At 52.1% G+C, this 25,693-nt stretch overlaps 2 protein-coding genes across 8 annotated transcripts in view; one reads left to right on the top strand and one right to left on the bottom strand.

The window, feature by feature from the left end:
• The window catches only part of LOC122392596 (protein argonaute-2-like), a 32,525-nt gene extending 22,206 nt beyond the window's left edge, over positions 1 to 10,319 (top strand). For 3 of the 4 annotated variants that reach the window (XM_043387646.1, XM_043387648.1, XM_043387649.1), the window contains 9 exons: positions 4,414 to 4,784; positions 4,977 to 5,225; positions 5,532 to 5,726; positions 6,133 to 6,256; positions 6,431 to 6,597; positions 6,822 to 6,974; positions 7,409 to 7,771; positions 8,151 to 8,350; positions 8,677 to 10,319. In XM_043387646.1, the coding sequence (XP_043243581.1) occupies positions 4,414 to 4,784; positions 4,977 to 5,225; positions 5,532 to 5,726; positions 6,133 to 6,256; positions 6,431 to 6,597; positions 6,822 to 6,974; positions 7,409 to 7,771; positions 8,151 to 8,350; positions 8,677 to 8,812 (1,958 nt within the window). In that variant the 3' untranslated portion in view covers positions 8,813 to 10,319. Of the gene's footprint in view, positions 1 to 4,413; positions 4,785 to 4,976; positions 5,226 to 5,283; positions 5,317 to 5,531; positions 5,727 to 6,132; positions 6,257 to 6,430; positions 6,598 to 6,821; positions 6,975 to 7,408; positions 7,772 to 8,150; positions 8,351 to 8,676 lie in introns of all 4 variants that reach the window. The other variant, XM_043387647.1, reaches the window with a different exon arrangement.
• Positions 10,320 to 12,191: 1,872 nt separating this feature from the next.
• Positions 12,192 to 25,693, bottom strand: part of LOC122392618 (glucose transporter type 1-like) — a 33,260-nt gene continuing 19,758 nt past the window's right edge. The window contains exons 14-21 of one of the 4 annotated variants that reach the window (XM_043387674.1): positions 25,533 to 25,640; positions 18,822 to 19,009; positions 16,696 to 17,026; positions 15,495 to 15,580; positions 15,196 to 15,332; positions 14,875 to 14,919; positions 14,233 to 14,369; positions 12,192 to 12,606 (exon numbers count right to left, since the gene is read on the bottom strand). In XM_043387674.1, the coding sequence (XP_043243609.1) occupies positions 12,365 to 12,606; positions 14,233 to 14,369; positions 14,875 to 14,919; positions 15,196 to 15,332; positions 15,495 to 15,580; positions 16,696 to 17,026; positions 18,822 to 19,009; positions 25,533 to 25,640 (1,274 nt within the window). In that variant the 3' untranslated portion in view covers positions 12,192 to 12,364. The remainder of the gene's footprint in view (positions 12,607 to 14,232; positions 14,370 to 14,874; positions 14,920 to 15,195; positions 15,333 to 15,494; positions 15,581 to 16,695; positions 17,027 to 18,821; positions 19,010 to 25,532; positions 25,641 to 25,693) is intronic. The other 3 variants (XM_043387671.1, XM_043387672.1, XM_043387673.1) reach the window with 3 other exon arrangements.

The raw sequence follows: 25,693 nt of genomic DNA, 5'->3' as shown, positions 1-25,693 counted from the left end.
AATTTTAACCATCGCCGGCACAGGGGGGTTGATGCAACCCCCCCCCTAAGGTTTTTCGCGAATAACTCGCGTAAAAAGCGGCCGATCGCGGCGAAACTTTCAGTACCCTCGCATTGATCAATTTTACACCTACCCTGAAAATTTTTGACCCTGACCCAAATGACCTTTGACCTGTGACCTCTTTTCCGAGACCATGTTTGGCCGGAATCGCGATTCGGCGTATGTCGGCTCGCATTAGCCGCGCGTTTGCAAGCTTTTCGTGGTTTCAAACGTTTAAACATGTGATTTGATGTTGCTCCCATACATTAGGGTGGGTTTCAAGGTCAGCTGAAGGTCAGGTCAGGTCATTGACCTTTGGTGACCTCGGGTGACCTCGGTTCACTTTTTCGAGTTTTACATGCTTCTAGGCTAGTTTTTGGAGCTGAATTTGAATTTAGCAACCATTTGAACATTTACGCTGTCAGAGGCGGTTGACACGTATGTATTACGAATACCCGTCACAACCCCTACCGGTTGACCTGACCTGACCTGACCTGACCCGACCTGGTCTAAATGCTTAGACATTATCTCTGATTAAAACTAATACGATATTCGTGATCAGCACCCCGGAAAACCACATAGCAGCCACACTTTACGACTTTCTAACAGGTCCCGATTTTCCCGGTTTTTGGGTCATTGACCTGACCTGGAAGGTCACCCGATGACCTAGGACCTTAAAATTGGGTATCATCGGCTTCCTCTCGTGATGGGCAACACGCTCGTTTTTTTTCGCGAAGCTCTAGCTCGATCAGGGGCCAAACGCGAGGGGGGGGGGTCATACCAACCCCCTTGTGCCGTCGAAGGACGCAAAATGGCCTGCGCCGGCGTGGGTTAAGGTCCTAGGTCATTGGTTGACAGGTCAATATAGCTCAAAAGTCGGGGAATCGGGACCTGTTAGAGCTTCGTAAAGTGAAGCTGTTATAGGGTTTTGCTGGGTGCTGATCACGAAATTCAAGTTAGTTTTGATCACAGATGATGTTTTCGTGCATTTAGGCCAGGTCGGGTCAGGTCAGGTCAGGTCACATGTTACGAGTGAACCAAAACTACTTCTTAAATGTTCAAACGGTTTCTAAATGCGAAATCAACTCCAAAATCTACCCTAGAAACATGTAGAACTCGAAAGAGTGAACAAAGGTCATCAAAGGTCAGTGACCTGACTGATCTTCACGTGACCTTGATACCCACAGAATCCATGCGATCAACATCCTTTCACATGTTTAATCGCTTAAAGCCACAAAAAGACAATAAAACGCGTTCTACTCGAAATACGTCAAAACGCAATTCCGGCAAAACATGGTGTCGGAAAACAGGTCACAAGTCAAAGGTCTTTTGAGTCAGGGTCATGCAAATTATAGGGTAGGCGTAATATTGAATAACTCGAGGGTACTGAAAGTTTCGCCGCAATCAGCCGCTTTTTGCGCGAGTTATTTGCGAAAAACTGAGGGTAGGAGGTCTGTTCGACACCCTCCTACAAGTGCGAAGGTTAAGGTCAGGCCGTTGACCAATGGCGTCAAAAGTGAACCTCTGTAAGGCCCCAAAATGTCGCGACGTCGCAGCACCCTTCGTGCCAGGGGACTTTTCAACGGGGAATGAAGCTTAATGATCTAGTGCTATCTCCCAGAGGCCTCACAACTTGTGTGTAGCTATCTCGTATTTTTCTTAAGAGTCACCTGAAGTCAGGTCGGTCACGCAACCTCACGATTATTAATCAATTGGGAACTATGAAAACTTATTTTAGCGCCGGGAGCCATCTAAAGCTGTCTCAAGCGCATGAATTCGCGATTTTATAAAATTTTTGCAAGCCCCAGCATTCACTTTTCCATTCTTAAAGTTAGGCGACTTCATTTATGACGTCACTAAGGTCACAGGAGATTTCACCAAAAAGTCCCGATCAAATTGAGCTAGCGAGTCGGGAAGCCACCAGTGGACTTGTAAGGACCTACCGCATCGAAGAAGCGATATGACCTCCTTGAGTCAGCCTCGTGGCCTGAGTGGCTCTGCCCTGACATGACCTGAGGTAAACACCTTAAATTGACCTCAACAAAAACAAAGCGTAAACTATTCGACGCGTTTGAGCATGCAAAACTCTTGGCTCTGTAACCACTTAAGGTGAAGTTGTTTACCAAAAACCGATCCCGCGACTTGGAGCACTTATACTGACCTCAGAGTTTATCGGTGGACCTGAGACATCCAACTCGGGTACCAGTTGCTGCATCTCATACGACGCACGCGCTCAGTTTTATCCGCAAGGCGCTAGCTCAATTAGAGGCAAAAAGACGGAGAGGGGTCGTAATCGCCCCCCCCCCCCCTCGGCCGGGGTATATGCAGAAAACCCAAAATTCCGTTGAAGGTTAAGCACTGAAGTGATATATTATGATGCGAGAAGGTATAGGTAAAAACAAGTATGCACACGAGCGGATGTGAATTAAACTGTGTTTGAGGTATGCCTTTTTTATTATACATTCGATTTGCTTTTGTTATTGGTAAGAACAGACACAACCAAGAAGAGCGCCCCTGAAGAAAAGGTGGCGCGCCGGACGGGTGCGATTTTAAGGTCCAAGGTCAGTCGGGGACCTCTAAGTTCGGATCAAGCGCTGCATGTTAGGGTTAAAACTTAATTTAAAAAAATGGGAGCAAACAAGCATCCCGATTTTGGCAGCATCGTCATGCTTTGTCACGGCACTCATCCACTCCCTCGGCCGAAATATTAGTTCCTTTTTGTATGAGTTCTGGCATAATCCTGCACATTATGCTGCGTGTTGTTTGCCATGAAAAAAGCATGTTCAGCTACGTTCCGCAGTACGCACTAACCTAACCACCATCCCATCATCCACCACTAGCCACCATCCCGTTCTGTGATCCGTTCCATCCAACACGAATCAGCCGAGATACTAGTCAGTCGGGCTAGCGCTATCCTCCCCTCCCTTCCTGACTGCACAGCGCTAAAATCCAGAGCCGAGACTTCCCGAGCGCGACCTCTGGCCCCACGCGGTCCGAAGGGTCGGCCGATGCCTAAGGGCGCGCCGCGCGCTGGCCACCCGGATAGCCTCTGCCGAGTCTCCCTTCCATACACCGTTTACTATGCGCTCGATTCATTCATGATTCTGTGTTTCCGCGTCCCTCTCGCTAGGTGGCACCATGGATGTCATAGGCGATCCCAGGAAGATTGCGGCCAGAATACCCCAAACGGCAGAAAATGAGGTTTTTGGTGGATATTTCGGAAAGTATTTGGCATACAACGATGAAATTTCACAGTCTCGTGGTAAATGTGCATACACATAATCTGGGTTGATACTTATGCATTTAAACATTATATAGGACCAGATATGTCCGGAAAAGCAAAACCAACAAGACTTTTACTGGAGAGCCGTACGCCGAATCGCGATTCTGGCCAAACATGGTCTCGGAAAAGAGGTCACAGGTCAAAGGTCATTTGGGTCAGGGTCATGAAATTTTCAGGGTAGGTGTCAAATTGATCAATGCGAGGGTACTGAAAGTTTCGTCGCGATCGGCCGCTTTTTACGCGAGTTATTCGCGAAAAACCGTGGGGGGTGGGGGGTCCATCCGACCCCCCCCCCCCTACACATGCGAGGGTTAAGAGACATAACTTAAGAGACGGCTTTTTCGTATCAATTATTTTACATAAAATCATATTTCAAACCATAAATATTAAATAATGTTCGGCAGCCAAATAAAAGAAACAATACCAATACAGGCTTACAGTTTAAGGTTCGACATTGTGTTGTCTACGATTAGACAGCTGATAACTCATTCCCGTACGTCGTAACTCTATAATGACCTTTGCTTATTGTCACATGTGCGCCGCATTCGCGATTGTTGCCGACGCCTGTTTGCAGGTCAGCCCACTACAGTTGTTATACATATCGAAAAACCGATAAACTTTTAGGCGAAAAAGGCACTATTCCAGGCCCATTTTTGATTTTTTTTTTGCGATATTAGGTAAAAACAGAAGCTTCTTATCCTAGGAAAAATAAAGTGGGAAATCATTGGAAGGTGGCACACTACCTTTAAACGTATTCATCAATGCAGATCGCTTTTGTGATGTTGGCAACCCACCACTAAATACCTGGAGGGCCGTACGTGTGCTATATGACTAAAAACTGGAGCGGATGGACGTCTGTTTCAGTAACTCTGGAGCACTTATAAAATGTCTTTTATTATGTCTGCACCGGTCATCTATTTTTTAGCGCTCTTCGGGTGGAAGTGCTTTTGGCATGGGACGTCCACGTCTTTCACCCCTATATTTGCTTCGTCGCCGCTGCCGTATGTGCGCTGCAGTACGCAGACTGCCGCTCGTCCATCCCTCCATCGCGACCTACCTGATCTCTGACCGCCGCCTCTGACCCGTTCCAGTGTCTGCCACGGCCTTCTACAAGTCCCAGGCGGTGGTGGACTTTATGTGCGAGGTTCTCGACATCCGCGAGGTCAGCGAACAGCGGAAGCCGCTCACTGACTCTCAGCGCGTCAAGTTCACCAAGGAGATCCGCGGCCTGAAGATCGAGATCACGCACTGCGGCTCGATGCGGCGCAAGTACCGCGTGTGCAACGTCACCCGCCGGCCGGCGCAGATGCAGTCGTTCCCTCTGCAGCTGGAGAATGGTCAGACGGTGGAGTGCACGGTGGCCAAGTACTTCCTGGACAAGTACCGGATGAAGCTGCGCTTCCCGCACCTGCCCTGTCTGCAGGTCGGCCAGGAGCACAAACACACCTACCTGCCGCTGGAGGTGAGTACTGAGTGGTGGTGGTGGGTGTTTCTACAATATTTTGTGGTCTTTGGATGGTGCGGAGTGCTTTTCTGCTCAACTCTAGCTCATAAATTGCACTGTGTGAGGTCCTAGAGTGTCCCAACCTGTACCATCTGGCGAGCGGTCATCTGGCTCACGGCGTTTCTTTCACGCGTCCGTTTCTCTCCGCAGGTGTGCACCATCGTGGCCGGCCAGCGCTGCATCAAGAAGCTGACCGACATGCAGACCTCGACCATGATCAAGGCGACGGCGCGCTCGGCGCCCGACCGCGAGCGCGAGATCAACACGCTTATCAGGAAGGTGTGGGCCGACTTCAACACGGACCCGTACGTCCAGGAGTTCGGGCTCAACATCGAGCAGAAGATGATGGACGTGCGCGGCCGGGTGCTGCCGCCGCCGAGACTCCAGTATGGCGGACGGGTGAGTTCGGGATGGGGAGACCGGGGAGTTGTAACAGGAGGGTATCGACCGTGTATAACTGCCGCCGCCGAGACTCCAGTACGGCGGACGGGTGAGTTTAATACGGGAAATCGGCCGGTTGTCTGCAGGGGGTGCAGAATGTCTGGGATTAGTTCAGAATTCGCAAATTATCTGTTGTGCCTGCCAGCTGAACGGTGTTATGCGTGCAGCGACTCTTAAATGGTCATTTTATCCGGAGACCGGCGAATTACCAGCAGGCGATTGAGGCATGGGGTGACACTCGCCGACTGTTACCACTCTCCACAGACTAAGCAGCAGGCGGTGCCGAACGCCGGCGTCTGGGACATGCGCGGCAAGCAGTTCTACAGCGGCGTCGAGATCCGCGTCTGGGCCATCGCCTGTTTCGCGCCTCAGCGGACCGTGAGCGAGAACGCGCTGCGGAACTTCACCCAGCAGCTCCAGAAGATCTCCACCGACGCCGGCATGCCCATCATCGGACAGGTGAGGGGAGGAGGAGGAGGAAGGAAAAAGCGGAACGGAGGGAGAGAGGGAGGAGCGAGGGGAGAGAGGGAGGAGTGGATGGGAGAGGAAAGGAGAGGGGCTCTAAGGCCTTCAAGCCCATTATAGGACAGTGGGCAGTGGCACGGGACGAGATATTGGATTTGGCGACCTACAGAGACAGGGCGGTTCTGAAGACGTGGGGCGACCGGTTTGTGTTTTATCGCGTGGGCGGTTGAATTTCCTCGTTTTTCGTCCGTCCTTGTGCCTTCGCCAACCACTTTTGGGCGTATTATGTAACAAAACAGGTCGAACACCGCCACCGGTCATTAACCGGTACCAAGGCCAAATGTCTAAGAAAACACCGCGCAGAGCCATGTCACGAACCCTGTTTTTCGCTCTGTCGCAGCCGTGTTTCTGCAAGTATGCCACGGGTCCTGATCAGGTGCAGCCCATGTTTGGCTACCTCAAGACCAACTTCCAGGGCCTGCAGCTGGTGGTGGTGGTGCTGCCCGGCAAGACGCCCGTCTACGGTACGTGCTGTCATCAACTGGCTCTGATTGCTGCTCTGTCAGTGTTTTAACGGAAGGACAATATGTTGTGGCAGCAGCCAGACGTGATCTCTGCTCATTCCGTGTCGGCTTCCGCCTGTGCCTAGTATGTTTTTATCGACTGCGCCCGCTGACGGTTTCTCTCCGCCCCTGCAGCCGAGGTGAAGAGAGTGGGCGACACGGTGCTTGGACTGGCCACGCAGTGTGTGCAGGCCAAGAACGTCAACAAGACGTCGCCGCAGACGCTCTCCAACCTCTGCCTCAAGATCAACGTCAAGCTGGGAGGCGTCAACAGCATCCTGGTGCCCAGCATCCGACCCAAGGTAAGAGCAACCGCAGCTGCGGACGAGGCTGAAAAGCTGCACTCGACGGACTACAAATAATCTACTTCGGTGAAGAGTTCAAATATTTTTTGTTTTTGTTTTTTTAAGCCTCATTTGGCCTCGTGTTTAGGTGGTAGTCCTGTAATGTTCCCTGACGGTCGCTTACCGTACGACATGTCCGGCTGTCTCCCAATCTGACCCAACCGTCCCTCGTTCTCCGGCAGGTGTTCAATGAGCCGGTGATCTTCCTGGGCGCCGACGTGACGCACCCGCCGGCCGGCGACAACAAGAAGCCGTCGATCGCGGCTGTGGTGGGCTCCATGGACGGCCACCCGTCGCGGTACGCGGCCACCGTCCGCGTCCAGCAGCACAGACAGGTCAGTCAGGTTACAGACGGAAGTGGCAGTGGGCCGTGGGGTCCGTCCAGCAGCACAGACGGGTCAATTACAGTGACCCGGTATTGTCGGTATCGGGTGGTGCGGTCTGCTTGAGACGCAGACGGTCCAGTGGCCCAGGCGAGTAACGTTGGTGGTAGTCGGGACTAGCGACTGAAGCACAGACAGCTTCGTGCTCTTAGATTGGATAAATGACTATCGAACACTGCAGCTCGCGGCTGGGTTATAGCTTCTTTTACTCCAGACCCAACTTGCGTCCGTTTGGTCCAAACTATCCGAACATCGTTTGGAATCCTGACTGTTAACTACCTATAGATCTGGTCGTGGTTTTCGAATGAGCTGCGCTGATCTCTGTGAAAACCTGTATTTATTGCAAGCAGTTAAAGTCTGACTCAACCTCTGTGTGCCGTTATCAGGAGGTGATTCAGGAACTGAGCTACATGGTGCGCGAGCTGCTGGTGCAGTTCTTCAAGTCGACCCGCTTCAAGCCGAACCGCATTATCATGTACCGGGACGGCGTGTCCGAGGGCCAGTTCCAGCTGGTGCTGCAGCACGAGCTCACTGCCATCCGTGAGGCGTGCATGAAGCTGGAGCTCGACTACAAGCCGGGCATCACGTTCATCGTGGTGCAGAAGCGCCACCACACGCGCCTCTTCTGCTCCGACAAGAAGGAGCAGAGCGGCAAGAGCGGCAACATCCCGGCCGGCACCACTGTGGACTCTCATATCACCCATCCGACAGAGTTCGACTTCTATCTCTGCTCCCACCAGGGCATCCAGGTGCGTGGCCGGTCATACGTCGGCTGACGGGTTGTGAGGGCGGATTTGTATGAGAGTGGTTCCGTGAGCTGTTTAACGCTGCCATTTAGGCAAACGTTGTAGCCATGGATATCTCATTTTGTTCTGGCACCTTGGAATTAGACATGATGTAAAGAGCTCGGGAGTGGGACGGAAACCAACGAGTGCTTATATCTTGTTTGCTATCTAATCTTATTATTATAGTTAGTTATTATATCTTGTTATTGTTATCTTGTTTTTGTTCTTGGTTCCGGTATGATTGCAATCTGTCACCATTGGCAATTAACATCACAATGCTTCCATCCCATGGCTAGTAAAGCTACCAACTCACCCTGACCGCCTCTCTCCCTGTCTCCGCCAGGGCACCTCTCGTCCGAGCCACTACCACGTGCTGTGGGACGACAACCGGTTCGACAGCGACGAGCTGCAGCAGCTGACCTACCAGCTGTGCCACACGTATGTGCGCTGCACGCGCTCGGTCAGCATCCCGGCGCCGGCCTACTACGCCCACCTGGTGGCTTTCCGGGCGCGCTACCACCTGGTGGAGAAGGAGCACGACAGGTCAGTCACCGCACTTTCGCGGCAGCTGGACTGGGTAGGAGTGCAGCTGGGGGTTGATATGAGGGACTGATCAGTGGCTCATTCAAAATGTCACGGTACAACATTACATGCTTTAGTTGTCTTTGCGACCTGCAAGCGGGTAACAGCCTGCTTCTTCGAACATTTTTGTGTCAACGGACAATGGAGTCATGATCAGCAGCTGCAGCGCAGAAGCGGATATTATTAAATCACTTGGCTGCTGCGTGACATCCCTTCCAGCGCGTGATGGCACATGCTTTGCTCCCCCTGGTCAATCCCCTACTAACCTGTTTATGTTTCCATTTCAGCGACCCGACGTACCACTCGTCGTGCTCTGGCGAGGGCTCTCACCTGTCCGGCAACTCCGACGACCGCACGCCGTCTGCGATGGCGCGCGCCGTCACCGTCCACCAGGACACCAACCAGGTCATGTACTTCGCCTGAGCGCGCCGCCGCCGTCCGTCGCCGCGTCTGCGAGTGAGCGCGCGCCGGCGCCGCGCCGACAGAGGCGCCATTCCCGGCGGCGGCCGGCGCGGCCGTCCCGCCGGCGGCGCGCGGGTGTGCGAGTGTGCCGAGTGCGAGCCCGCGTCCGCGCAGGACGGCGAGCCGGGTCGGCTCCGGTCCGGTCTGGCCCAGGGGGTGGTGTGTTTCGTCGCGACGCGCGCGTCCGTTCTCCGGTTTCCGTCCCCCGTTTCCGCGTCGCTCAGATCTGTCTTCCGGGTCTCTGAGAGCTCTGCCTGGGTTCGGCAGTGTCCATCCGAGCTCTTAATCACTCCTCAGCGTAGCACAGGCACATAGTCCACAAACAACGTCCCATGCCATTTTTCCTCGTCCGTGCGCGAGGGCGTCTGATAAATTCACCTTGCACCTCCCTGCCAACTCATCACGCCACATTCACCCAGCCACAGTTACCGTTCACCGGAGGGCCGTTTCGGCCGTGACCGGCCCGTGACCTTTCTGCCTCGCGGCGGGCGGCGCCGGTGCCGGGGGCCGGCCCGAGTCGGGCGCACGGACTGGGACCGCACACCACACCATGGCCTGAGATGGGAAGTGTACGCTCTTACTGCCAACGTCCGGCGCCCGGCCTGGACTGGTCCCGCGGCGCCGGCGGCACCATGCGCGCGTCCGCCGCGGGCGGGCGACGGCCGGCCGAAATTGACAGCTCTCATCACATCAGTGGACAGGCTAGGTTAGGTATGTCCTGCCTTAGTGCTTGATTCACGAACTCTCACAATGTGCTCCCGGGCGCGCCACCGCCGTGGCTGGCGCGTTTTTTCCTGCCCTCCCTCACAGCCCGCGCATAAAGCCAAGGATAAGGAGTGTCTGTACCTGCCTGGCGGACTGCTCCGCCGTTACGCGCAACCATAAGCGTGTCGCTCCGCAGCTCCGGAGCTGACACCGGCCACGGCCTTGTTGTCTATCATCATCAGTTCTATTTATGGCAAACCAAAGACTGCCGGCTCGCCATTTTACCGCGGGCACTGTCAGACTTTTTTGCTTTTTTAGAGGGGAAAATAGTGGGTGTTTTAATACGACCTATGTACAAGGTTCTTCGCCTAATAGTGGTGTGGTTTTCGCCGCGGGCGCGCCTCGCTCGTTCGCGCTGTCTCTTCCTTTGGTAGTGTGTATTAACGGTAGTGTTTCGGTAGACCGTCCAGTGGGCCGGCCAGTCTGCCCTGCGGCGGGCCGGCCAGAGCAGCCTCGACGGTAGGGTGTGTGCTGGAGGCCGTCCGACAAGCCAAGTAGACGAGACGAGACTACCGTAGGTCGTGCTCCGGGGTCGGCTGGTGTATGTGTGTATACGAGTGTGTGCGCGTGTGGGCAGCGGCGGCGTTGTGAGCGGTGCCCGGTGCCGCAGACATATCTGAGCGGTGGGGATCTCAGCCGGTCGGCCGGCAGTGGCCGGGCCGACAGTTGGACAGCTCAATACATCTCACCCTGCCCGCCGACAGACCGTGTGTGTGACGATGGGGGTGGGGCAACTTGAACTGACTATTAGGCGGAGGGGAGGAAGGGTAAATGGATCTGACAGGGACGAGAGACACATTGATTGCTATACCAGACCACCAGAAGTCATCAACGTCACACCTCACATCTCTCGACGCATATGACGCTCTTGGACTGGTACGGATACACCATGTTTTGCCTATCAAAGAGGGCTGTTTGAATGAAGCTGATGACTTTTGATCTGGTTTACACTGACCTCCAGAGTGATCTTTCTTTAGTCGTAGTGGAATCAATCGAGGACCATTCTGCTGGCAGGGCATCAGCTAACGTTAATTTCTTAACAGGCCATGACGTGCGGCTGTATGTCGGTATCGGTTCAGATGCGTGTTGGAAAACCTGAATTACCCGTGGCCACTGGCCAGGGCCACCCAGACTGTGGTCTCTAATCGGCAGCCTAAATTGACTCCTTCAGATACTGATATGCGGATGCCCCTCCTGGTGAACACTGAACACACTCCGGTTGATCAGATGATATATTTGGGTGTGCGTTATAAGAGTGTCAGCACCGGGCCGTATTCCAAATCCGTCAGCGGTAGCGTCGTTTGGAGCTTCTATTGCACTGGTACCGTTCTCACTACATCCTGACACGCGTTGAGAGACACTCGAGACGAAGCCTACATCGAGTGCGCTGGCCCGTGGGGCGGCGCTGAGCGCCCGCCCGGCGGGCCGCGGCCGGCCGCTGTTGGCACAGGGATCGGTATAAAAACAGGCGCGGCACTGCTGACTGCTGGCCGGCGGACGGCGCTCAGAGCACCGGCCGCCGGCCGCCCCGCCCGGACGCACCCACTCCCCGCTCTCACACTCGCACGGCGACACGACGACACGACAGTTGACAGTCCGCGGGGGACGGCCACCGGAGACGCACGGCCGCGCCGGGGCGATGAAAGCATTGGCCGGCCGCGCGCCGCCGCATCAGTCCGGGGCAGGGCGCGCGGCGGGGCGTGGAACGGCTCAGAGCCGCGACGGCGGAGAGATCAACAACAGCACGACCGGACCAGCGCGCTCGGTAACAGATCTGACCATCACAGAACGCCGGCGGCTGTCCGGGGCGCTCGGTAACAGAACGGACCATCACAGAACGTCGGCGGCTGTCCCGTAACGCCGGCGTCCCACCCTACTCGTCCCGTAACGCCCGAGTCTCACCCACCGTCCCATAACACCGGCGTCAAACCCATCGTCCCGCAGTCCGATACCGCTAGCACTCCACACAGCTATCGCACTCATCCAATAGCGTCGACTCGATCGCATATCTAGCAGGCGGCGGTCTACAGGGCTGCAACACAACTGTTCAGAGTAAGCGTATTCATTGCATCTCGCCCGCAGCTCTGGGACGCCCGGACTCGCGCGCATCCACACACGCACATACACAAACATACGGCCTCGCTGCCACGAGCTCCATCGTTGAACCATTTGGAAGATGGTGTCACAATCACTGGGACAAAGCTTCTGTAAAGGTGTCTGGGCAGTGCAGTACTGTTTTAGCATCAGTCGAGTCACTGAGAGGCTGTCAAACAATGAACGACCTGGTGTGTAGTGAGCGAACCTGCTGACAGGACTGGCGTCCCCGCCAACACCCTCACTGGTGAGAAAGGCCAAAGAGGATCGTAAGAACTATCTACAGCTAACAGCAGCGCTACTCTAATCGCTAGACCCAAGCCCTCGCCAGCTAGAAATATTGAGCTTCATCATCTTATGATTATCGAGTGTGCGAGGGCGCCGCTGCTGCGGGGCGCGGCGGCGCCCTCTCGGCGCCCGTCGGCCCGTACCCGTGGCCCGCGCGGGGCGCCGGAGCCGCGCCGCATGCCGGCGGCGCCGCGGGGCTGGCCGGCGGGCGGCGCCCGCTCAGGAGCTGGTATCGTCGCTAGCCAGCAGGTGGTTGGGCCGCCACAGCTCCTCGTGGCCGCTGACGCTCTCCGACTCGCTGTTGGTGCGCTCGTCGCTGAGCGCCGGCCGCGGAGAGTCCTGCGAGGGCCCACCACCGGGCGTCGGTCATGCCAGCGGCGCGCCGGCCGGCCGGCCCTGCAGCCGCTCCAGCCGGTCGAGCTGATCCAGGCTGCGCCGCTCCAGCCGGTCCAGGCTGCGCCGGTCGAGCAGCCGCGGCCCCAGGGTGGGCGTGGCGCCGCCGGCCACGCTCGAGGCGCCGCCGTACCGGGACGGCCGCTCCAGCGACGTGTGGAGGCTGGTGCAGCGCGGCGTCGGCTCCGGCTCACTCTCGGACCGCTCAGACGGAGCTGCAACCGGACACACCAGCGGGATCAGCGTCACGAAAGCGATGAGACACGCGTAAAGAGATAAATGGCACAGGGTGGGCTGGCGATGAAACATGAAGCGACCAAGAAACCTGCAAATAATGATAGTTTTCCGGAGCTGGAAGAATAATCCTGATGATGAGCATTGACGGGCCTAAAAAGGGGCTAAATGAGTAGTGATGATGAAAGTGATCATAGACTGAGCTGAAATAGATACAGAAGGAACGCGATGAACGGCGTTGAAATGAAGCCGAACACCGCTGGAACAGTGCTTTGTAAGAAATGTGAAACGCCGTTAACGAGCGCGCTGGGGACTGGAACAGTTGGTAAATGCAACGAAGTTCGTCGTGCACTGTTCGAGCAGGATACCTACATGGATGGACATGAAGTGACCATAACGTGAACACTAAACACAGATGGAAGCTGACGCGGACAGGAGCGGAGACGAGCTGCATTGTTGCGCCAAATTAAGGAGCTGGAAACCGGAACACTTCGTGAATGTGCTGAACCTCTCCAAAGTCACACGCAGCTGAAATAAACTGCAGCCAGCGCCCAGCAACTCGGATCAGCTGTTGAAGTAGACTTATTTCTATGGATCAGCTGTTGAAGTAGACGTATTTCTATAGCCTTGAGACTGTCAGGCCATGGTCTTCCACAGAAACCGATACAACTTGCAGGCGGAGCTAAAACGACGCACGGCGAAAGAAACGCACTAACTCCAAGCCACCACGCACACGCAAAACAAATAAAATATTGATATTGGCGTCTTACATCAATCAATTACACAGAGCACGAATAACGCCATTACAATGAACGCGGCAACAACATCCATGTCACTTGCACGATGCGGCCACCGGCTGGGCTAAACGGTCCATCGAGCTTGTGGTGTGTAAGACGTGCAATCTGCTGTGTCCAAACGTGTCGCGTGCATCCAAACGGGTCTCCTACGCTAAGTCGTCTATTGCTTCCACAAACTCAGAATTTCTCAGTTTTTAGCTAATGGTTTTACATAGATAATGTAAATTACCATGCTCTAGCTCTGCAGAGCTGTGATATGTACATGTGTAAAATGCCTGTTTTTAACAAGTATATCTTTTTGAAGAAGTAAACATGCATAAACCAGGCATCGACAGTTGAAATGAGATCGTCTCTTGAGCCGATTTGTAGTAATCCTGACATGTAACCCGGAAAAAAATGAATGACAATTTTAAGGCATAAAAGCCCATTAGGACGTTCCATGGATAATGTATCCAAGTACATACGTGTACGTACGTGTAGTGTACCTATTCTAAGATGCTCGTTCTTAGCAACACAATGAGACTTTTGTAACTGGACTCTGGAGTATCGTCATGCCCTACACTACATCCAGCACCACACCAAACAAAGCAAACACCACAACATCAAGAAAGGAGAGCATCTAGCGAAACACGGGTGGGGACCGGAGAACCATCCTTTGAAAGGGAGTGCAGAGAGCGGGGACAGGGCAGGGAACATACATATAGCAGACCTGCCAATGGAAATAGGATCGACAGACAAGTGGAAAGAGAGGGAAGAGAGCGCGCGCAGAGATGACAGACATACAGGCAGACAGACAGACAGACGACTAACAGAGAGGGGCCGGCGTCGGGTGTTCGGAGCAGCAGCGAGCAGCGCTGTCGGGCCGCTTACATTGTCCGTGGAACCTGGCCGCCTCGAGCATCGGGTGCTCGTCGTACACAACAGCGTTCAAACAGTTCACTGTGCTCCTGAAACGGGCAACCGTCACCGCTCAGCCGCCCACCTCGGGGACAGAAATGTCGCGTATTTACCCTGCTCACACATTTGGTGGGACTGAGTAGAATGTGCAAAATATCCAGTGGCTTGCTTAAACACTTTATTTTATTTTTTCATTAACTTTATGGTAAGTTAGCTCAGTCATCTAAGCGTTTTGTCATAGAAGTATGCCGCCCGCGTTATTATGCCGCACATAAAAGCGTTTCCACAGCAAAGGCCGTAATGATCAGGCATGGACCTTCAAAATTGCCGTTGAACATCCGAATGTTCCTAGTCCAACTTAGAGTGCAAATGTGCGACTACCTGACTTGATGTAGAGCGCTGTTTTGGTCGAGGGGAACGGTCGAAATATGACAGACGAAGATGTTGCTATACTTGACAGAAAAAAATGTCACGAACGACAAGAATGACGTGACGAGTCGGTCAGAGTTGAATGGATGCGTGCCCTGTGACCACTGTGCTCACAGCGCTACATACCCATAGTTGTGGTCTTCCAGCATAGGCTCCGAGCCGCCGGCCAGCCTGGCACCGACACACACACACAAACAGGGTCGGTCACATATACAGTCGATACACAAATCGTGTGTTCAAGTGACAAAGCTGACCAACGGGTAGTCAGTAAGTGTTAGGTCGGTTAAAAACTATTACAAACGTTCGACTTCACGATGCATAAATAAAGTTTATCACACAATGCTGTTAATGATGAAGTGCATCCGCGTGTTACTTCAAACACCTGTCAGTGTTGAGTGAAAACCGTTACAGCAATCTGCAAAAAAGGGCCAGCAAGATAATACGTACAGTTGTGAAGGTCTGAAAATGCCTGAAATCTCTTCAAATGTCTTCCCCTTGGTTTCCGGCACGCTTTTGAACGTGAAGATCCAAAATACACCGAGAAGGATGGAGAACGGAAGAAATGTGTAATCTTCTAGAAGATTCTGAAAAGATCCAAGCCACTCTTCGTGAGGTCATCTCCAAACGCTATCACATCCAAAGAACGATGTCATGTCGGACCAGAGCCCTGAGCCAGTGGTGAGCTTTGAGGACATTACATACGACGGAGGTATGTACAAGAACAAACGTCTCACTCCGGCTCTCACCTTGAGCGGGAGGAAGGCGATGCCAACCAGGAAGTTGCACACCCAGTTGATGAGCACAGCTATACTCATGGCCGCCGGACGCGGTCCTGGGAATGGGTGCGGCCCGTGTCAAACGCTGCTGACACTGACCTGTCAATGCACATAACCTGTTACAAAACGGCTCGGATTTGTCGATATCACTCTACCTCATAACGTTATAGATTTCCAGCCGGCAGGAAATTAAAACGAATATTTAACCCTCGCATGTGTAGGGGGGGGGGGGGTCGGATGGACCCACCTCATGGTTTTTCGCGAATAACCCGCGTAAAAAGCGGCCGATCGCGACGAAACTTTCAGTACCCTCACATTGATCAATTTTACACCTACCCTGAAAATTTCATGACCCTGACCCAAATGACCTTTGACCTGTGACCTCTTTTCCGAGACCATGTTTGGCCGGAATCGCGATTCTGCGTATGTCAGCTCGTATTAGCCGCGTGTTTGGAAGCTTTTCGTGGTTTCAAACGTTTAAACATGTGATTTGATGTTGCTTCCATGCATTAGGGTGGGTGTCAAGGTCACCTGAAGGTCAGGTCAGGTCATTGACCTTTGGTGACCTCGGGTGACCTCGGTTCACTTTTTCGAGCTGTACATGTTTCTAGGCTAGTTTTTGGAGCTGAATTCGAATTTAGCAACCATTTGAACATTTACGAAGTAGTTTTGGTGCCTTCGTAACATGTTACGAAGCTGTCAGAGGCGGTTGACACGTACTACGAATACCCGTCACGACGCATACTGGTTGACCTGACCTGACCTGACCCGACCTGGTCTAAATGCTTAAAGACATCATCTGTGATCAAAACTAACACGATGTTCGTGATCAGCACCCCGAAAAACCCCTTAGCAGCCACACTTTACGACTTTCTAACAGGTCCCGATTTTCCCGACTTTGGGTCATTGACCTGACCTGGAAGGTCAACCAATGACCTAGGACCTTAAAATTGGGTATCATCGGCTTCCTCTCGTCACGGGCAACACGCTCGTTTTTTTCCGCGAAGCTCTAGCTCGATCAGGGGCCAAACGGCAAGGGGGGGGTCCAACCGACCCCCCCCCCCTACACATTAGAAGCTGGCAAACGCCGCACACATGCGAGGGTTAAACCAGAACCAAGCATATATGATTGATACGCTACAAAGTGGACGAGCATGCCGTTTCGGCTCACCCTGAGAGAAGAGCTCGGCGGTGATCATCCACGGAATGGAGCCGGGCCCCACGGCGAAGAAGATGACGAAGCCGAACGTGGAGATGACGGCCAGGTAGGCGATCCACGAGATCATCTGCTTCACCAGGAACGAGATGGTGATGAACACGGAGAAGAAGAACATGCCGCCCAGGCCCCAGAGGTGCAGCGTGCGCCGGCCCTCGCGCTCGATCAGCGCGATCGAGACGATTGTCATCAGCACCATCACCACGCCGACGCCCATGGTGGCGTACTTGGCCTTCTGCAGCGACAACTGAGCGTCGCTGAATATGTTGGTCGAGTAGTAGAACACCTGAGGAGGGCGGAGGGAAAAATAAGATATGCATGAAGAGATCTTTTTGCCATTCAAAATGATCGGGTTTGTTGTGACGTCAAATTTTACCGATGATAACACGGAGAATCACTTTCAGATAAATTACTTATATGGTATTGGAGCCTGTAATCTTACACAACCATCAAATACAGTGATTTTTATTTTCACCTTTTCGATAATTATCAAAGAAAAACTGTCGAATATCATTTGTAGGTATTGATATTTGAATCAACAGAGAGAAGAAAAGTTTATTGCAAAGTTTTGGCAAGCATCGCATCGACCGGATCATTGTTTATCAGTAAGCAAGACATTTCCAGCGGGTATCTGGACGGTACTGAACAATTTGTGCGAGCGACATTGCGAGACCAGAAAGGTAAAAGGTTATATTTAGGGGAAAGTGGGGTAAGACGGTCAGGGTAGGTAAGACGGGCACCCCTTCTGCAGACCAAACCAATAGCGCTACGAGCAAGAAAAGTTAGGACCAGAATTGCCTTTCCCACTACACACCACCATTCAAGTCTGGTGAATTTGTGTTCAGTCGATAATCTTTTATTTTGATTTCTTTAAAACACTCATTTCATTGAAAACATCCATAATGTATTGTGCAAGCTTTTGTGTACAGCACTATAGAGTTAAAAACTCGCAATCACTTGTGGTACACTCATATGCCAACAGTGTTCATTTACGGCGGATTTGCTTTGTCTGCATCAAATTGTCCACAGCGAAAAATCGTGCTGAACTTCTGACATTGAGTTTGGGGTAAGACGGGCAACTATGAACCCAATGGGTCTGTAATGGTGAAAATATTTTTGTTGCTGTAGGAAAAAAGAAGCATTTCTAATAAGAATATGTTCGATTCCGATACTCACAGACATGTTAGCAATATTCCTTCGGCACAGTTTATTCTCGAATAATGAATGTGAAAAACGGTTCTACATGGCTTCTGAACTAGGGCCTATATAGGAGCATACGCCTTCTGCACGAATCTCGTATACTGCCATTTCCGAAGCACTTGAGACCAACGAGCGACTGTATAAATGCGGCTAATCTCGGGCATTTGTTGCGAGCTGCGCTGATCGGTGAAAGAAGCTGGCCGTCTTGCCCTACCCATGTGACCGTCTTACCCCATGGGGTGGGGTAAGACGGGTTTTTGCAAGGTTTTGCAAAAATAGCTGCAGTTTATTTGTTGAATCAGGTCTAAGTCTCATCTTCTGGCAAATGAAAGTAAAATGTCTGAAAAAGGTTTTCACCCAGTTTCCCGTTTCTATGATGTTTCTAACCGGCCGAAAAATGGCTCCAAAGTTAAGGTGCCCGTCTTACCCCACTTTCCCCTACGCCGTTTTGAAACAGACTGTGACTGAGCCAAGCGGTACAGCCTACCTTCAGGCGTCCGCTTTTAGTGCCATCTATCGGCAATAGCTGTAACTAAGAATACCGCCCGTCGGTACATTTGGTGTCGGTCGTCGGACGATGTTACCGTTAGCGATCCAAATACTTCATTTTTGCAGAATCATAAGTGAGATGTGTCCAATCTAGCGCTTTTGTTGTCTTACCTCACGGTCTCGTCTCCGTAAACGGCATTACCAGACCGGCGGCACAGTCTAGATTCAGGCGTCTATCCCTACCGTCATCTACCGAGTCGAGAGAGAACCACTGCACTGGTGGTGGCATCTTGTCGCTGTGATGAGCCGGTCCCGCGTCCCGACCAACTCATTTCCTAGCTCCAGCCAGCCGGTGACCCGTCTTTGCCCGTGCCCCTCTCGATTTCACTGACCGCGTTGATGCCGCTGAGCTGCTGTGACAGCTGCATGATGATGGCGATCATGAGGGGCGCGCGCAGCGAGGGCGAGCGCAGCAGCTGCACCATGGTGATGCGCGCCTCCGACTGCTGCGCCCGGTCCTCGGCCTTCATCTCCTGTACGTCGTCCTCGATGTGCGACGTGTTCCGCAGCTGGCGCAGCGCTGTCGGGGTGAAGGTCACGGGTCAGAGGTCACATCAGTCAGAGGTCAGAACGGTCACGAGTCAGATGCTCATAGGTCACGGGTCACATAGGTCACACGTGAAAGGTGACCAGTGTTGAGCAAACATGGCGACCATACAAAGGTGCCAACATCGGTAGACGGTATATTTCCCATTCTTCATTTTCTGCGTACAGTGGATCTAGTAAGGATCTCCAGACGTTACTAGATGGCGTTGAGCCTCAGTCGAGTCCATGCCAAATTCAAGGGGAGGTCAATACCGAGCTGGGCCCGATGGGGAGGTGGGCGGGGGGGGGGGGCGATTGGCGAGGTCACGGTGCGGGTGACCTGTCAAACAGCCCCGGCGCGGTGGGGCACTGCCGCAGGCAAATGGCGCACTTCAGTGCTGTTCCATATCGCGGTGGTGGGCCGGGCCGGGGCGGCCGAGCTTGGCTGCTTGGAGGAAAGGATAATGAGGCATGGGTTTACTGTGGCCGGTTCATCTACTGTCAACTATGATAAACCCAAACATAGATAACATGAACTACCTCGATTGGACACTCGTTTTTGGCGCGAAAAATAAGAGGCCACTTTGGCCTCTTATTTTTAATGACGGATTTTTAATCAGTCTTTTGAGAGGCTGATATCTCAGCAATCGCTGGGCCGATTCGCCTGCGCTCTTTTTTGTTGGGTAGCTCCATCCTTTCTGCCCCGCAATTCGCTTATCGTGATGCATTCAGGTGACCGTCGTGGCACGTGGCACGTGAAAAGTCGGGGTGTTCAAGTCGTTCTGCTGGAGTAACAATTTTGAGAGGCCTATATCTCAGTAACCACTGGGGCGATTGACTTGCGGTAACTTTTGTAAAGTAGCTGTATCCCTTCTAACAAACATTGGATACTCTTGGTGCACGTGAGTGACCCCCGCTGCACGTGCAAAGTGCAAAAAAACAGAAGAGGTGTTAAATGTGTTCCCATTACAGTAACTCAGCAACTACTGGGGCGATTTCGCTGATACTTGGCATTCATGTAGGCAGTAGGCACCCACCGGGCAATGCATATCCGTATGTCATGGTTGGGGTGCTATTGCACGTGCGCACGTGCAGGGGTCGCTTCCAGATCTCGAGAACGGCTGGACCGATTGCGCTCAAACTTGGTACACGATTAGAGACCGGTGAGAAGGGTGCCGTGCAAAAGTCAGCTGGGACCCATATTGCACGTGCGCACGTGCAGGGTGCCGCTTCCAGATCTCGAGAACGGCTGGGCCGATTGCACTCAAATTTGGCACCTCGCAAGAGACCAGTAAGTAGAGTGCCGTGCACCGGGTAGGTTGTAGCTCTGCGCGTGCTCACGTGCTCACGTGACACCCCTCTGTCATATCTCAGAAACGGACTGACCGATTGCAATGAAATTTAGTGTGTGATTGGATACTGAATGTGCATGAGTTTTTCTAAGTCGATGAAGGTGAGGTAATGCACGTGCGCACGTGCACGGGTCGCCTCCAGATCTCGAGAACGGCTGGACCGATTGCGCTCAAATTTGTCACACGACTAGAGGCCGGCGAGAAGGTTGCCTTACCAAAGTCAGGTGGGACCCATATTGCACGTGCGCACGTGCAAGGTGCCGCTCCCACATCTGAAGAACGACTGTGTCGATTGCAATCATATTTGGTACATTGCAAGAGACCAGTTGGTAGGGTGCCGTGCACCGAGGAGCCTGCAGCTCTCCGCGCGTGCTCACGTGCGCACGTGCGCACCCATCTGTCATATCTCAGGAACGGACGGACCGATTACAATGAAATCTGGCGTGTGATTGGATGCTGACCGTGTATGAGTTTTTCTAAGTCGATGAAGGTGTGATAATGCACGTGCGCACGTGCACGAGCACACCCAACATTGACAGCTTAAAAACTGGAAGGCCGATTTCGATCAAATTTGCCGTGCGATTAGGGGATAAGACAACAAATTGCATTGACTGTGTGCATCAGAATAAGTGTGAATAAGCACAACCCATTTTTTAGAGCTGAAAAATGAGCACGCAGGTGGTGATCAGATTCGGTTCATAATCGATAGCGTAGCTCACTCAGGCTGGGTAGTACGCTCAGGTCAGGTATATACCTGACCTAACTGAAATCCCTAGTCTGAGCGAGCTACGCAATCGATTATTATTATTATTATTATTATTATTATTATTATTATTATTATTATTATTATTAATATGACCCGAATCTGATCACCACCAGCCTCTGCCCGTTTTTCAGCTCTAAAAATGGGTTGTGCACCTTCATATGTGCATACTCACACCCATTATGATGCACACAGTCAATTAACTTTGTCATCTTATCCCTTAATCGCACGGCAAATTTGATCGAAATCGGCCTTCCAGTTTTTAAGCTGTTGCTGTTGGGTGTGTACTTGCGCACATGCATATTCAGTGCTAGAGCACACAATTAATGCACTTTGTTATTTCCGAATCGCACACCAGTTTTTACTGAGATCGGCTTGTCCGTTTTAGCTGTAAATATGGGGCGTGCGGTGTGCACGTGCGCACGTGCATTATCACACCTTCGTCGACTTAGAAAAACTCATACACGGTCAGCATCCAATCACACAAAATTTCATTGTAATCGGTCCGTTCGTTCCTGAGATATGACAGATGGGTGTGCACGTGCGCACGTGAGCACGCGCAGATCTACAGGCTCCTCGGTGCACGGCACCCTACCTATTGGTCTCTTGCGATGTGCCAAATATGACTGCAATCGACACAGCCGTTCTTCAGATGTTGGAGCAGCACCTTGCACGTGCGCACGTGCAATATGGGTCCCAACTGACTTTCGCAAGGCACCCTTCTCGACGGTCTCTAATTGTGTGACAAATTTGAGCGCAATCGGTCCAGCCGTTCTCGAGATCTGGAGGCGACACCTGCACGTGCGCACGTGCATTACCTCACCTACATCGACTTAGAAAAACTCATACACATCCAGCATCCAATCACACACCAAATTTCATTGCAATCGGTCACTCCGTTCCTGAGATATGACAGACGGGTGTGCACGTGAGCACGTGAGCACGCGCAGAGCTACAACCTACCCGGTGCACGGCACTCTACTTACTGGTCTCTTGCGAGGTGCCAAATTTGAGCGCAGTCGGCCCAGCCGTTTTCGAGATCTGGAAGCGGCACCCTGCACGTGCGCACGTGCCATATGGGTCCCAACTGACTTTTGCACGGCACCCTTCTCACCGGTCTCTAATCGCGTACCAAATTTGAGCGCAATCGGTCCAGCCGTTCTCGAGATCTGGAAGCGACCCCTGCACGTGCGCACGTGCAATAGCACCCCAACCATGACATACGGATATGCATTGCCCGGTGGGTGCCTACTGCCTACATGAATGCCAAGTCTCAGCGAAATCGCCCCAGTAGTTGCTAAATTACTGTAATGGGAACAAATTGAACACCTCTTCTGTTTTTTGCACTTTGCACGTGCAGCGGGGGTCACTCACGTGCACCAAGAGTATCCAATGTTTGTTAGAAGGGATACAGCTACTCTACAAAAGTTACCGCAAGTCAATCGCCCCAGTGGTTACTGAGATATAGGCCTCTCAAAATTGTTACTCCAGCAGAGCGACTTGAACATCCCGACTTTTCACGTGCCACGTGCCACGACGGTCACCTGAATGCATCACGATAAGTGAATTGCGGGGCAGAAAGGATGGAGCTACCCAACAAAAAAGACCGCAGGCGAATCGGCCCAGCGGTTGCTGAGATATCAGCCTCTCAAAATACTGACTAAAAATCCGTCATTAAAAATAAGAGGCCAAAGTGGCCTCTTATTTTTCGCGCCAAAAACGAGTGTCCAATCCAGGTAGTTCATGTTATCTATGACCCAAAGTAATGCAAATATGATATTGGTAATGCAGCTGGCAATGGAATGCTAGCGAATGCTCCGAGCGCCCGAAGGATTAATATTATTTATGTCTCCTGAAATTTTCATTGAATATAATTCAAGCACTAGAAATATCGTATCGTTCGCCAATTTTTTGACCGGCTGGCGTTTCTTCCGTAGAGCGCCCTTGGGCAAATAATTATCACGCAGGTGATTTATTTTTTGCTGGTAAGAGTTAAGGTCAAATCAAGTCGCTGAGAGGAGATGAGGAAAAGCGGACGAATGCCACATTTTTGTGCATAAAGTCTCGATTAAAAAAAAGCTTAAAGTTATTATACGTGTAAGCTAAAAAACAACAAGATCAGTTAATAAAAATATTTGACCCGAAATTGGCCTCTGTTTTATCTGACCATGATTGCGTGTAAGACACAGGTCCAATTCCGGGTTCAACCCGACCCAACATGGTTCGGCTCCCCCTTTTTTAATATATATTTGGCCCGAACCTTTTGAATGAAAGGAATCATAAGGAAAGAGTCCCCGCTAAGCTGAGCTAGTTGCGTTGACCCTACCCTCTACCCTCCGATCAAGCAATTCCTGGTCTATGGCAGAATTCAGAGTCCAAAGTTTAACCCTAGAACGCCTAGGGGGGGGGGGGGTTGTATCAACCCCCCCTGAGGTTTTTTCAAAGTGCACGCTAAACGGCTTGTCGTAGCGGGCTGAAATTTTCAATGCCCTCTGGGGCAACCTTTGCGCATCTTTTGCCGAAAAAAAATTGATCGGGTCATGTCAGGTCACGGAGTTATGACGTCATAAGAGGTACAGCCTCCGGCCGGATTTTCACAAACTGAGTGCCAACGCCCGAGGTTTCCTGCCGGTGGTACGGACATCGGTTGATAGATCGTGATGAAACTTCCCATGCATGTTGGGGCAAGTATTGGCTATCATATGGTATAAGAAATTTGACCGGGTCAGGTCAGGTCACGGAGCTATGACGTCACAAGAGGAACAGCGTCCGGTACTATTTTTGAAAAGCGCCCGAACCACTATTTTGCTAATTCTTGTCACCTCAATGGGAATATGCAGCAATATTAGCTTCTATAGGGAGCAAATGGACCTCCCAAATCCAAAAATACAATCAGATTTCAAAAATTTAAATTTTGATTTTTCGAATTTCTGCCGCCGACTGTGACCTTGCCGACTTCCGGCGCTCCCAACGCGCCATTTTTAGAGCTAGGGAAACGAAATACATACCAAACGATAGAGAATTGATCAAGGAACACGATAGTGAAGGTTTCAAGTCGATATCTCCCACCGTTTTGCCGCAATCGCCGCCGAAAGTTGAAAAAAAGTCTATTTTTCCGAAAATTTGACCTTTGACCGGTCAAAAGTAGGTCAAATGTTGACCTAGGACCAAAAAATATACCACCAATCGCGAGATCTCGTTGAGAGCAATCCGTTGGTTTTTTTCCGATAAGCTCTACGACCTTCCGTTTCGAAACGCCAGGGGGGGGGGTCGTAACAACCCCCCCCCCCCCTGGTCGTTCGTGTTATGAGAAATGGCCTGGTCGTGCGAGGGTTAACGTGCGCACAAAGCCGCGCACGGCCGATCCCCTCACTGACTTCGCCTGGCAGCGGCCTGCCACCAACCACAAGCATACCCGTCAGGAGCTCAAAAACGTCAAGCACACGTCGTGTTTCGAACCCGGACTTTTGCAACCGGGACGTGCGCTCTCACCACACGGAGTCCAAAGCCCTACCGACCGAGCTACCGGGACGGACATTTGCCTAGGGGCTTCGCCTCGTGACATTGACAGACGTCAGACACTTTGGCCGAACTATAGCCGTAGCACTGAGCAAGCTGCGCAGGGCGATAGGTGCTCGTAGCGTTTAGGTTGGGGCACCTGCGAGCTGAACGCGATGTCGTGAGTTCGAGCCCCACTCCCGGGTCTGGTTTTATCTGGACACGAACCAAAACCTTTTCTTCTACTGCAACACAGACAAGCACGATGACATCTTTCGCCAACATCTTTCCCCAAAATCCTCTAAAAAAGTCAAAATTTTCGCTTATAAATGTCTAGCTTAGTTTCATTTTTAAGAAAATATTTTTTGGTCATTTTTCTGGAGCAATTTTAACTCTTTCTTTTCGGATTCTTTTCGACCCGATAAACTCATCAAAACTGAACGTGCCAAATGAAAAAATACCCAACTCAAATAACATTTTAGAAAAGCCTAAGACTGTCATCATGCAACTATCGACTGAATAGTTGCATGCTTTTAATACGTCCTAGATTTCAATTATCATTGTTCAAGATTTTGGCTGGAACTGGCGCTGCCTCTCGCTTGTCCGTTTGTTTGAGATAATGATTCCCTTCAGTCGCATTCTTGCTGGTTCCACATGAACAGGATACCACCATACCGGAGTGAACGCACTCGCAACCATCATCCCCTCCCCTCAGCCTCGGCGCAGTGGCGGGCGGCCCACTCCCGGCGCTACGCACGCCCCATGCGCCGTGATACCGCGTCACTCCCCCTCCCTCCTTCCCCCACAATGACCGGTGACCTCACTTCCCTCCGGATTTGGACTCGCCCTACCCCGACCGTAGCGCCACGTGGTGGCTCTGGAGATCTTAAATAGACCCACTGTACCTTTCCTGGCCTCTTGTTCTCGTTGTCTGGTAATGAGAAGATACCGCGGTGACTCGGGACACATGGGCAACAGTAGCAGCTGTAGTGCAGCCGGACACACTGCCAGACCTGCGAGGGTCAGAACACGGGCAAGGAGTTACAATGCATGGATTTGAATGTAG

This window comes from Amphibalanus amphitrite, unplaced genomic scaffold (assembly GCF_019059575.1).
Source record: "Amphibalanus amphitrite isolate SeventyFive unplaced genomic scaffold, NRLGWU_Aamphi_draft 000493F_arrow, whole genome shotgun sequence".
In the NCBI taxonomy this organism is placed as follows: Eukaryota; Metazoa; Arthropoda; class Thecostraca; order Balanomorpha; family Balanidae; genus Amphibalanus; species Amphibalanus amphitrite.
Note: the sequence above shows the minus strand (reverse complement) of the source record. Positions and strands in the feature narration are given on the sequence as shown.